Source organism: Nannospalax galili, unplaced genomic scaffold, assembly GCF_000622305.1.
Source record: "Nannospalax galili isolate Female #2095 unplaced genomic scaffold, S.galili_v1.0 scaffold818, whole genome shotgun sequence".
Lineage (NCBI taxonomy): Eukaryota > Metazoa > Chordata > Mammalia > Rodentia > Spalacidae > Nannospalax > Nannospalax galili.
The window spans coordinates 432,196-445,592 of record NW_008341874.1 but is presented as its reverse complement, the minus strand read 5'-3'; the positions used below and the strand labels follow the sequence as shown (position 1 = coordinate 445,592).

Below are 13,397 nucleotides of genomic sequence, written 5' to 3'. Positions count from 1 at the left end.
CTGGGAATACAACCCAGTGCTCTTAACTGCTGAGCCACCTCTGTAGCCCCCAGGAAAGGTTTTTGAGAGTCGAGTCTCTCCTTGTACTGTATGGATCCCAGGGATCAAACTCAGGTCATCATGCTGTCAGCAGGTGCCATTTTGCTGATTGGTCCCTAAATTAATTGTATTTATTTTTTATGGTTTTGGGGATTGAACTGAGGACTCTGTTCATACTTGGAAAATTTTCCCTTCAGCTGAGCTACATCCCCAGCCCTATTAATTTATTTTTATTTTTACTTAAAAAATTTTGACATTTACCTTAATTAAATTAATTCATTTGTTTATTTTTGTTTTTTGTTTTTTGAGACAGGGTCTCCCTGTAGCCCCTGCTGACCTGGAACTCAATATGTAGACCAGCCTGGCCTTGAACTCACAGAGATCTGGGTGCCCCTGCCTGTGGAGTGTTGTGCTGCCATGCCCTGCATACTTATTTTTATTTTCTGTGTGTGTGTTTTACCAGCACTGTGCATGCAGTGCCTGTGGAGGCCTGAAGAGGGCGTAGGATCTCTTAGAACTGGAGTTATGGACAGCTGCCATGTGGGTGCTGGGAACCAACCCTCGGTCCTCTGCAAGATCAGCCAGTGCTCTTAAACTCTGAGTCGTCTTTCTGGCTCCCTATTAATTTATTTTTGAAATGGTGTTTCTCAGTGTAGCCTAGAGTGGCATGAAAGTTGTGATCTTCCTGCCTCCACTTCCCAAAGTGCTAGGATTACAAGTGTGCCTTATGATGCCAAGCTCCTCTCCACTATTTTTCAAGGTGGTTTCAATATGTAACTATCCTCCATTAATGGCTGGCACCCACAGATTTGGTCTTTCATGTCTCCCTTTAGATAGAGTATACAAGATGCCCTGTGCTACTACCATAGTTGCTTTTTTGCATAGTGGAGGAATGCATAAATTATGGTGGTTACTATGGGGGTCTGGGCTACTTGCTTTCATAAGTTACTCGTAGTTTTTGATTCTTTTTCAGCCTGGATGAACCATTTCATGTCATCAAAGACTTTTGCTGGGTTACAACTTCATAGGGTCTGCCAGTATCCAACTCATGATGGAGATGTTCTGGGTGTGTCTGAACTTGGTGTTGCATAGTCACTTGGTGCTTTGATTATGCATGATGGATGTGGTGGTTCATCCCTGTGCATCTTCAGTAGCTCAGCTGTGTGTCTACCACTCTTACCATCAGGTAGAGCTGCTATTGAACTTTAAAAAAATTATTTATTATTTGTATTTTATGTGTATGAGTAGTGCAGCCTGCATGTGTGTCATGCAATGCCTGAGGAGGTCAGAAGAGGGCGTCGGATTCTTCTGGAACTGGAATTATGGATGGTTTTTAGCAACTATATGGGTGCTGGGAATTGAACCCTGGTACTCTGCAAGAACAGCCCATGCTCTTAATTGCTGAGCCATCTCTCCAACCCCCTGAACTTTTTAAAAATAAGATTTATTTTATTTTAGGCAAGATCTCACTATGTACTCTGGCCGTCCTGGAACTTACTTGCTATGTACACCAAGTAGACCTCAAACTCACTGAGCTCCTCATGCCTCTGCCTCCCAAGTGCTGGGATTATGGGCATGCACCACCATGCTGGGATAAAATTATTTATTTTTAATATGTATGAAGATTTTGCCTGCATGTAAGTTTACCAGGTGCTTGCAGTGTCTGGAGGCCAAAAGAGGGTGTTGGATTATCTGGAACTGAAATTACAGGTAGTTGTGCGTTGGCTCCCACCTCTGGTGGGTGCTGGCCCTCTGCAAGAGCTGCAGCTGCTCTTAGGCACTGCTCTTTAGCCCTTGCATTGAATTTAAGTGGTGTTAATGCTCCTCTCACCAGCACATTTCTGCTGAGTTTGTAAATGTGTCTTCTGGACCTTTTCTTGGACTAGAGTTCTCTGGCCTCACATAATTTATCTTGGTTTGTGTGTGTGCGCATGTTTTTGTTTTTTGTTCTTACTTGTTTTGAGTCAGGGTTGTGCAGCCCATGCTAGCCTCAAACTCACTGTGTAGCCAAGGATGACTTTGAACTTCCCCTGCCTCCACTTTCAGAGTGTTGGAATTATAGGCCTGTGCCTCCATACCTGGCTTATATGGTGCTGGGGCTGGAACCTATGGCTTTATGCACATGAGGCAGTTTACCAACTGAGCTACAATCCCATTCCTTCAATTCTTTATTGTACATGTTGTGCTGGGGATTGAACCTGGGACCTTGCACATTTTAGGGAAATGATCCACCGCTGAGCTACAGCCTCAGCCTCTAAGTTGAAGGTTATATTTATAGGATGTGAAGCTCTTTACTCATACCTGGAGTCTCTCTCTCTCAGTCTCCCTCTCCCTCTCCCTCTCCCTCTCCCTCTCCCCCCCCATCTCTCTCTCTCGGGATTTCAAGCATGGTCCACCAAGCCTGGTACTTTTGGCTTCTTCCACAGTCTTGGTTTCCTGTCCTCCATTCCTTATGGTTATTATTTTATTTTAGTTTGAGCTAACAGGTCTTGGTTTGCTTTCCTACACAAACTTCTTCAACTTGTTACACTTGTGCTTAAATTCCCTTTCACATTTAGCATTAAAATTTTTATTTATTTTATTTTATGTGTATGAGTGTATTGCCTGCATGTATGTAAGTGCACCTGTGTCATACAATGCCGAAGAGGTCAGAAGAGGGTGTCAGATTCCCTGGAACTGGAGTTACGAACATTGTTAGCTGTCATGTGGGTGCTGGGACTCGAACCCAGCTCCTCTGCAAGAGCAGCCAATGCTCTTAACTGCTGCGCCATCTCTCCAGTCCCTCACTTTTAACCTTTTATCTTAAAATGCTACTTTGTTCAGTTGCTTCTGAGAAGGGAAATAAATGTGGGTTTGAATGATGCAGTTTAGTCAGGCGTGTCCCAAACTCTTATGAAGGACCCATAGTATGCTATCTCTGAACAGACAGGTTCATTGACAAATAGCACAAAGTTATAGCCACTTGTTTTCAAGGGCAAGCAGACTTCACAGGAGGAAATATAGTAAACAGATGGGACTGAGTCATAGTCAAAGATGCCAGGTGTTAGGTGTCGGGTGGGAAAGGACAGTAATCCCAGGTGAGCCATAGCCCGGGTGAAAGAAAGTAATCTAATCCTACCTAAGGAGTTGAGAAATGTGTCACTTGAGCTAGATCTCAGTTGAATAGAAGCTTGTGAGGATGAGTGACAGAGCAGGGAGAGCCAGATAGCAGAGGATGGCATGCGCAAGAGGCACAGGACTGGAAATACCATGCTGTGAGACTGGTGAGTGTTTGAAAGCCCATGCAGCTGGATGGTAGTGCCTGTGGAAAGGTGTGCTGTGTGGTTAAGACTGAGCAGGCAAGGTCCTTTCTCTAAGACACTGAGCAGATACTGAGCAGATTGAGAGATACGATGGTTCCCTAAGATTTTTAAATTAGGTTTATTTATTTTGTGTGTGGTGGGGAGTGAGCACATGCCTGAGGAAGTCAGAGAACAACTTTTGAGAGTCAGTTCTTTCCTTCAGCTCTGGGTCCCAGGGATGGAACTCAGGCTCTCAGGCTTTACCGACTGAGCCATCTCACACTAAGGAACAGAATCAGGCTTTCCGTTGTACATCTCAAGGAGAGCTTCTGACTGTGTAGTCCTCGAACTCTGAGCTTTCATGCTGGGGATAAAGTCTGTTTTGAAGCCTTGAATGACTTCTTATCTGGCGTGCCCACGGAATTGTGGACCTCTTATCATCTTTGAGCACTGGTATGCACCTCAACCCCTACCTGCTTGCCTGCTTCCTCCAAGGAGCTGGTGTATAGGCTTTTCTCCAGTGAGATTGGGGAGGATCTTTTGGGATGCAGCAGGGCAGGAGGATGAGACTTTTCACACCCCTTTCTCTCTGCTGTTCAGATCTTGGCTTCTGCTTTCTTCCAAATACAGAGCAGTCTTGGCTTTTGGCCTAGGTGGGAGAGGGAGAAAGGACCCGTTCACTCATCTCCTCTCTGAAAACAGCCCAGCTGGCTGTGCTCAGGAACAAGAGGTTCCTGAGAGTGTTGGCATCTCCTGGTGTTGATGTCCGGTTGTCCCTGCTGTGAACTCAGTCTGCCCTACTTACCCTTCCTCTTGCCAAGGACCTGTGTCGGGGGATTTGGGAAGTCTTCAAAGCCTGGCAGGACAGGCTGCCTTCAAGGCCTACCACATGAAGTTATGTGGGAGCCCTGGCACCCTGGGGGTTTGGGGAGGTCCTGCAAGGTGGGGAAAAGTCTAGTCATGATATCTGTCTAATATAGAAAAAGGTAGATGCCTGAATTTGAGGCCCAGCTCTGGAATGTTTATTACAGCCCTGCTAGTCTCTTCTGGTTGTCTGATTCCCAGCTGGCCAACATTCTCTAGCCTACTACAGAGTAGTGTAGAAGGGTAGTGTCCACACAACTGTGCTGTCCAAACAGATTAGTCTTAGATCATGAACAGTAAACGAGTCGATTCAGTGAAGTTAATGAAGCAGAGGGCTGGAGTGGTACCCAGTAAACAGTTGCTGCATCAGGATTAGGAAGAGGAGTGGCAGTAAACCCTGTGGGAGACCTAGGACCAACACCAAGTATGGAGGCCTGAGATGATGAGGCAGGGTGTGGGGTGTCGGGGAAGCAGCTGGCTTCAGGGTGCAAGTGGCTGTCCCAGTTGGGAAGACCAGGTGGTGGATAGAGCCGTGCCAGGGGTGAAGGGATGATGTTGTGGATGGAGGTAGCTGCCATCCTGGGGCCTGAGGGACCCTGGGCCTCAGGAGTGGCCTTTTGGTGGTAGCCTGAAGGCCGGAGGAGGGGCTTTGGAACGCAGGCAGGACAAATCAGAGTTCGTTGTCCTAAAGGTGCTCAGTTTTCCCAGAGTCTGGCTCGAAGAAGCATTAGGAATAAGCAGGTTCGAGCAGCTAAATTGCACCTTGTAGCAGCGGGAGGCAGGCCATGGTTCTGCATCCTTTGAGGCAGTTTCCGAAAGGCCCATTTCGCGGCTCCTTTAAGGGGCGGGCGGGGCGGAGCTCGGCGGCCTCTTCCCGGCAGCCACGCCCGCCGGCCGAGAAGCCGCAGCGAAAGGCGGGCGCTGCCACTCCGTCTGGGAGGTCTCAGGGCTGGGAGCTCCATCTGACCGCAGGCCGCATCGTGCCCCGGTTCACAGGCACCATGAGCCAGGACACCGAGGTGGACATGAAGGAGGTGGAGCTGAACGAGCTGGAACCCGAGAAGCAGCCCATGAATGCCGCGGTTGGGGCAGCGGGCGGCGAGAAGAACGGGCTGGTGAAGATCAAGGTGGCCGAGGACGATGCCGAGGCGGAGGCCGGGGCCAAGTTCACCGGCCTGTCCAAGGAGGAGCTGCTGAAGGTGGCGGGCAGCCCGGGCTGGGTGCGCACCCGCTGGGTGCTGCTGCTGCTCTTCTGGCTCGGCTGGCTCGGCATGCTGGCGGGCGCCGTGGTCATCATTGTCCGGGCGCCGCGCTGTCGCGAGCTACCGGTGCAGAGGTGGTGGCACAAGGGCGCCCTCTACCGCGTGGGTGACCTACAGGCCTTCCTTGGCCCCGATGCCAATGCCGGAGGCGTAGCTGGTGAGTGCGGTGCACACCCGGCCCTTTCTTTCCCCAGGTGCTCATGGTTGAATCGGTCTTCTGCACCGATCCCTTTCCCCCTCTCCCTCCCTAGACAAACTCCACTGCACCCTGTTACCCAGGACCACTCCCTGGCACTCCCTCCTCCTTTGAAGAAAACTAACCCGACATCTAATTTTTCACAAGGGTGGCTGACTCAGCATACCCACCCCCTCTCCCCATACCACGAGGCGCCAGAGCCAGTTGAAACCAGTTTCTGAAGTAATGTACAAGTCTCCTTGCATCAGCTACTTTGTCTTGTGATCCATCCCCCTTTGGAGAGAGTGGGGAAAGGGGAGGGGGAATGAGGTTTAAGACTTCTCCCACCTCGGAAGTTGCTGGTTAACCCATCCCTCTCCCCATCTCAGGGCTGAAGAAGCATCTGGATTACCTGAGCACCCTGAAGGTGAAGGGCCTAGTATTGGGTCCAGTTCACGAGAACCGGAAGGATGAAATAAATGAGACCAACTTGAAACAGATTGACCCCACTTTGGGCACCTCGGACGACTTTGAAAGCCTTCTAACAGCAGCTAAGAAAAAGAGTGGGTGTCCTGGGCTTTCGGAGGAAGCAGAAAGGCTTGACCTTCTGGCTAGAAGGAAAGTAGCATAGGGTTTTGTCTGGTTTCCTCCTAACTGGCTCAGTTTTCCTAGGGCAGGTACAATGGGAGATATGTTAGGCTTCACACTGAAACATATTTCCCAAGTGGTACAGGGGTTTTCTACTTAGCAGGGTGATTTTTTGTTTCCTTTCTTGAGACAGCGTCTCGTGTAGCCCAGGCTAGCCTCAAACTTGCTATGTAGCCAAGGATGATCTTGTACTACTGGTCCTACTCCTGCTTCCATCTCTCAAGTGTGCAACACGATGCCTGGCTTGGCTGAGCATTCTGGAGCAGATCCTTTAACTTCTGGGCTTTAGTGCCCTTATTTGCAAAATGTAGGCTTTAACATAATCTTTTTTTTTTTTTTCTTTTTTTAATTCCTATTTCCTTAAATCAGTGATAAAATTGTGAATCCTTTGTGTGTGTATGGGGAATTCAAATACTGCTTTGTAACTCAGTATAGAAGCTGGGATTGTAGTTCAGTTGGTAAGAGTATTGGCCTATCAGGTATGAAGCCCTGAGTTTGATCCCCAGCCACCACATTAACGATGTGGAGGCTCACACCTGTAATCCCAGTACTTGGGAGATGGATGCAGGAGGGTTATCCTCAGCTAAATATTTGAGGCTAGACAGCCTGGGATATATGTGACTCTGAAGAAAAAAAAAAATCCAAAACTTCAATGAGGAAACTGACCACTTTGTGGGTGGGGAGCCCAGGGCCCTATAGCTCAAACTTCTTTGCAGTACTACAAAACTGATTGAGGGGTTTGGCAGGGTTCATTCTGATCCAAGCTTTTTTATCATGTTATACATGGGTACACTCAGCAGACTTGTGTTGGATTTCCTTGTTTTCCCTTTAGTCCTAAAGACTTTCTGTTGCCTGTTTATTGTTTTAGGCATTCACATCATTTTGGACCTCACTCCTAACTACCATGGCCAGAATCCATGGTTCCTCCCCTCTCAGGCTGACACTGTGGCCACCAAAATGAAGGTGAGTCTAGTGGCTGGTGGCAGATGGATACTGGGGCTGCGTTAGTTTGTTCACAGCAAGCCCTGTATACCTAGCTTGGCTCCCACAAGTAGGAATACCCTCTCCCAATGCCGGAAGGAGAGGCCAACAGCGCACAGTTGTTTTTTCTTACTTTCTGACCACTCATTTTTCTTGTTTCCTTGACTCCAGGGGCAAGACAGTACCAGGAAGGGAATTTCTCAGATGTCAGTCTGGAAGTTTGATTTTTCTTCTTTTTGTGATAGGAAATCCTTTCTTTCTTTGTAGGAATCCTGTCCTGACTGGCTTCCCAGTTTTTGTTTGATGTGATTGGAATGGAGCCCAGCTGATATTATAAGCATAGGGTATTACTATGTGGCTGGGTCTATGCCATGTGTTTTATTTTTAAAAAATATTTTCAACTCACTTATAGGCACTTTTTCTTTTTTTTTTTGGTTTTTTTGAGACAGAGTCTCCTTGTAGCCCCAGCTGGCCTAGAGATCTACCTGCCTCTGCCTCCCAAGTGCTGGGACTAAAGGTGTGTGCCACCACACCCAGCCCTGGTTTTTTTTTTTAAAAATTTTTTTTTTTTTTTGGTCTTTTTGAGACAGGATCTCCCTGTAGCTCCAGCTGTCCTGGAACTCACTATGTAGACCAGCTGGCCTTGAACTCATAGAGATCCGCCTGTCTCTGCCTCCAAGTGCTGGGATTAAAGGCATGCGCCACCATGCCCGGCTTAAGATTTATTTTTATTTTATGTATATGAGTGTTTGGCTTGCAAGTTATGTGTATGTACACATGTGCCTTGTGCCTTCAGAGGCCAGAAGAGGGTGTCAAATCCTCTGGACCTGAAGTTACAGACCACGTGAGCCGCCATGGGGATGATGGGAACTGAATCCAGGTCCTCTGCAAGAGCAGCAAGTATTTTTACTGAGCCATCTTTCCAGCTCCTATGCCAAGTATTTTATAATTCTTTGCATAATCACACAAAATAACCTGTTGTTGCTAGTCAATGAGGAAGCTGAGGTTCAGGAGCTTCATGTGCCCAAATCTGAAGTCTCAAGTGACTTTCTCTAATCTTTCTTTCTTCAAGGTGATGGCTCAGACTCTATAACCACCAGCCTGGGGTAGCGCTTGTAATGACACCTCAGTTCCTGATACCTGGGTGGTTAGACATAACAAAAGTAGAAGCAGATCCTGACACTTTGCTGTTGGCTATGATTCTGAAGGAGAATTCTGGATTCTCAGCATTTGGGTCAGACACCTGGTATGGTCTAGTTTGGTCCTTGCCAGTTGTTGAGAGACCTCTTGTATTCTGTTTTGTCTTGTGACAAGGTCTCTTGTAGCCTAGGGTGGCTTCTAGAACTCTGTACCCAGGGATGATCTTGAGCTCCGTAGTCCTCCTGCCTCCACCTCCCAAGTGCTAAGGTTGCACGCATGAGCCACCATGACTTCCTGCTAGAGGTCTGTTAAGAGTTACTGACAAGTTGGAAGTCTGTAATCCTAGCACTTGAGAACTGGAGGCTCAGAAGTTAGAGGATAGTTTGAATTTGAGACTTGCCTGGGGTGAGACTCTGTCTTAAGCCCTCCCTCCCCTCAAAAAAGTTTCAGATGGTAAACTCAGAGCTGGAGGAATGGCTCAGTGGTTAAGAGTATTGGCTGCAGCTGGTCCTGGTGGCGCACGCCTTTGATCCCAGCACCTGGGAGGCAGAGGCAGGCGGATCTCTGTGAGATCAAGGCCAGCCTGGTCTACATGGGGAGTTCTAGGGCAGCTGGGGCTACGGGGAGACCCTGTCTCAAAAAGCCAAAAAAAAAAAAAAAAAAAAGCCAAAAAAAAGCACTGGCTGCTCTTGCAGAGAACCCAGCTTCAGTTCCCAGCACCCACATGGTAGCTAACAACCATCTGTAACTCCAGTTCCAGGGGTTTGGACTCCCTCTTCGGGCCTCCACTTGTGTACCAGGCATGCATGTGGTACACACACACATACAGGCAAACACTCATACACATAAAATAAATCTTTTAAAAAAAATTGAAAACCTAGGAGAGATAAAGGGAAGAAAAGGGGCATGGGGAAGGGGTTCTGTGCTGTGTCCCAGCTGAAGTTAGGGCTTATGATACCTTCAGGCCTGGGCCAGTTCTGCAGAGCTGGCCTCCTTTCATATCATCTCAGCTGCCCTCAGGCTGTGCTTGGAATTTCAATCTTTTGTCTTGCCTCTGCTCCCACCAGTGCCTGTACTTATGCTCAGGAAACTGGGAGAGGAGTGAGTACAAGGCCGGAGGTCTTGACCCGTATTTAAGTCTTCTCTGCTACTCCCTGATTGTGATCTTGGGCATGTCTTGCCTGTCAGAGCCTGTTTCTTCACCTCCAAACTTGATGTTAGCAAGCCACATACTGACTGTTAATTGAGTTCTAGTCATGGATACTCTTACTCTCTTGGGACTTTTCTGTAGCTTTTTTGTTTGTTTGTTTTTTTTGAGACAGGGTCTCCCTGTAGCCCCAGCTGGCCTGGAACTCACCATGTAGACCAGGCTGGCCTTGAACACAGAGATCCGCCTGCCTCTGCCTCCGGAGTGCTGGGATTAAAGGCGTGCGCCACCATGCCCGGCCCTTCTGTAGCCTTTTAAGGCAAGACTAGAAAAGTTAAAAAAAAAGCTGTAGTACACTAAGAGCATTGCTAGGAGGCAGTGAAGGGCTGACCTTTGAACTGGGAGAACCAGACCCAGGCACGGCAACTTTTTCAGAGGTCATGGGGAAGTGCATGGTGGGCGAGGATTTGCCTGTGGTTGATACCTTTTCTCTTCTTTTATCCCCTGTAGGAAGCTTTGAGTTTTTGGTTGCAAGTTGGTGTGGATGGATTCCAGGTTCAGGATGTGGGAAAGCTGCCAGTAAGTGCCCCTTGCTCATTGATAGGCAAAGCTTGGGTGAGAAGAGAGGGTCTGAGCCTGGCCTGAGTCATGGTCCTTGTTCCAGATTCTACTTTTTTTCCTTCTAGGGTGCATCCTCATACTTGACTGAGTGGCAGAATATTACCAAGAGCGTCAGTGAAGACAAGTAGGTGCCAGACACCCTGCCCTGACTGAGTCCATTGTGGGAACCCCCTGACGGAGTGCTAAGCCATGAGAAGGGGGAGTTTCCTGGTCTAGAAAACTTTCTTCACTTCTCTTCTTCCTCACCTACCCTTGGTTGGTGCAGGCTTTTGATTGCAGGGACTGACTCCTCTGACCTGCAGCAAATCCTGAGCCTACTTGAATCCACCAAGGACCTGCTGGTGACTAGCTCATATCTGTCAAAGTCTAGTTACACTGGGGAGCATACAAAATTCCTAGTCACCCAGTATCTGAATGCCACTGGCAGTCACTGGTGCAGCTGGAGTGTGAGTACCATGCTGGTGGGTGTGGGGCCACCAGCTTGGGGCTTAGTGGGAAGTGGAGGCGCTCACTGGCATGTCTTCCTGCAGTTGTCTCAGGCAGGATTCCTGACGTCCTTCCTACCAGCCCAGTTCCTCCGACTCTACCAGCTGCTGCTCTTTACCCTGCCAGGGACCCCTGTGTTCAACTATGGGGATGAGATCGGCTTGCAGTCAGCTGCTCTTCCTGGACAGGTACTGCTTATTCTCTCCCCAGCATAGCTGGGGGAAGTGCTGTTTGTTTCTTTAGCACATCATGATTTCTGGGGATGGCAGCAGTCACCAGCCTTGAGGTGGAACTGAGTGGATTCCTAGTCCTTCACCTAGTTAGTGACTCTGTACCATGTTCTTGTGTTTTAAAAAAAATTTTACTTTTATGTGTTATGTGTGATTGCATGTATATAAGAGCACCCATGCTATGCAGTACCCATGGAGGACAGAAGAGGGTGTCATATCCCCTGGAACGGAATTATGGACAGTTGTTGTTAGCTGCCATGTGGATGCTGGGATTTGAATCTGGGTCTTCTGCAAGAACAGCCAGTGGTTTTAACTGCTGAGCCATCTTTCCAGCCCCTGTGTTTTTTTATTTCATTTTTTTGGTCTTTTTGAAGCAGGGTCTCCCTGTAGCCCCAGCTGTCCTGGAACTCACTATGTAGACCAGGCTGGCCTTGAACTCAAAGAGATCCGCCTGCCTCTGCCCCCCAAGTGCTGGGACTACGGGTGTGCGCCACCATGCCTGGCTGTTTTTTGTTTTTTAAACAGGGTTTTGCTGTGTAGCTTGATTGGCCTCAGACTTACTCTGTAGCCCAAGCTGGTCCTGAGTTTCTCATCCTCCTGGAACTCAGCCACCCAAGTTCTGGCATTACCACATTTAATGCAAGGCTTTTTTTTTTGTCTTTTTTTGAGACAGGGTCTCCTTTGTAGCCCCAGCTGTCCTGGAACTCACTATGTAGACTAGGCTGGTCTCGAACTCAAAAAGATATGCCTGCCTCTGCCTCCCAAGTGCTGGGATAAAGACGTGCGTCACCACGCCTGGCTGCAAGGCTTTTTTTTCCAAAGCATGCATGTACGTGTGTGCGCACGTGTGTGTATGTCTAAGATGTGATGTGATTGTGTGTGAGCGCATACACAAAGATCAGAGGAGAGCTTTGTGGCATTGATTCTCTCTTTTTGGGTTTCAGAACCCAGGTTGTCAGGCTTGCACAGCAGGTGCTTTTACCCACTGAGCCATCCCACTGGCCCCCAAGTACCTATTTTTAATGAGAATGCCTGGTACTTGGTAAGATGTTCAATAGGATAGCCACCATTTAGTGGTTTGACAGTGGTACTCTGCTCTGTGGGTCAGCTTTGAGCCCCTCGGAGCTCGGTTTAATGGAAGACCAGATAAGTAAGCAGAGGTGTAAGGCTGTGATGGGGTGCTGCCACCTAGTGGTCTACTAGCAGAACATCACAGAACAATAAAATAAAAATGGGGACCTGGAGGAGGGGAGTGGACCTAGCCCCTTTTTAAAGTCCTCTTCCCTTGGATCTACAGAGGTGACTCAGTGGTTAAGAGCACTGGCTGATCTTGCAGAGGACCCAGCTTCAGTTCCCAGGACCTACATGGTACCTTACAACCTTCTGTAACTCCAAGTCCAGGGGCACCAATGCCCTCTCCTGGCCTCCTTGGGCATTGTATGGGTGTACTTACATACATGCAGGCTCATACACATAATAAAAATAAATCTAAAATGGTTTCTTAAACTTGTAAGTTTTTTACAACTTTTACTAAAGTCCTGTTCTCTCTGTTCTTCAGCCCATGGAGGCCCCATTCATGCTGTGGAATGAATCTAGCCCCTCTCGTAACTCTGGGCCTGTAACCTCCAACATGACAGTGAAGGTGAGGGTTTTAGGCCTCGTCCTCAGGGTGGGCAGGTGACTTGTTGAATGTCCAGGAAGTCCCCTCACCTCTCCCTTCATTTTCAGGGTCAGAAAGAAGATCCTGGCTCCCTCCTTTCCCTATTCCGGTGGCTGAGTGAGGAGCGGGGTAAGGAGCGCTCACTGTTGCACGGGGACTTCCATGCACTCTCCTCTACATCTGGCCTCTTCTCCTACGTCCGCCACTGGGACCAGAATGAGCGTTACCTAGTGGTGCTCAACTTTGAGGATGTGAGCCAGTCCGCCAAGCTAGGGGCCTCCAACCTGCCAGCCAGTACCAGCCTGCCAGCCAGTGCTAACCTGGTACGCAGTACTCACCCAGGTCGTAAGGAGGGAACCTCCCTGGAGCTGGATAGCCTGAGTCTAGATCCTCATGAGGGGCTGCTGTTGAGCTTCCCCTATGTGGCCTGACCCTACCTGTCCAGGACCTACCACCCTCCTTCTCCTTGCCCCAGGCCTTTTGAGTTCTGTTTTTTCTTTCCTTGTTTTTTTAAAAACTTTTACAGATTACATATGAATCCTCAAATCGGGTATTTTTGCTTTCAAATAAAAGTCACCCTACCTGATGAAGTTTTGTCTTCCCTCTGTCCCTCATTATCATGCACCCACGCAATTCCCAAGGAGGCCAGGAGAGGGCATTGGTGCTCCTGGACTCGGAGTTACAGAAGGTTGTAAGGCACCATGTAGGAATTTCCTGCTCCCTCTTCCGTCCTGGCCTGCCCCATAGTAGTCTCAGGGCACTTCATGCAGCTGCTCCAGCTCTTTGTCATTCGGGGAGCAAGGCCCAGAGAAGGGCCCTTCCATGGTCAACAGCACGGAAGCATGGGGCTAGTGCCACCATGC

General features: G+C 48.6%; 1 protein-coding gene across 1 annotated transcript; it reads left to right on the top strand.

The window, feature by feature from the left end:
* The first annotated feature begins 5,074 nt into the window (after positions 1-5,074).
* Positions 5,075-13,124, top strand: Slc3a2 (solute carrier family 3 member 2). Its single transcript, XM_029565588.1, has 9 exons — positions 5,075-5,603; positions 6,011-6,184; positions 7,138-7,232; positions 10,048-10,116; positions 10,224-10,282; positions 10,424-10,604; positions 10,689-10,832; positions 12,433-12,516; positions 12,603-13,124. The coding sequence occupies exons 1-9, from the start codon at positions 5,186-5,188 to the stop codon at positions 12,963-12,965; spliced, it is 1,587 nt and encodes a 528-aa protein (XP_029421448.1). The 5' UTR covers positions 5,075-5,185; the 3' UTR covers positions 12,966-13,124.
* The last annotated feature ends 273 nt before the right edge of the window (positions 13,125-13,397 follow it).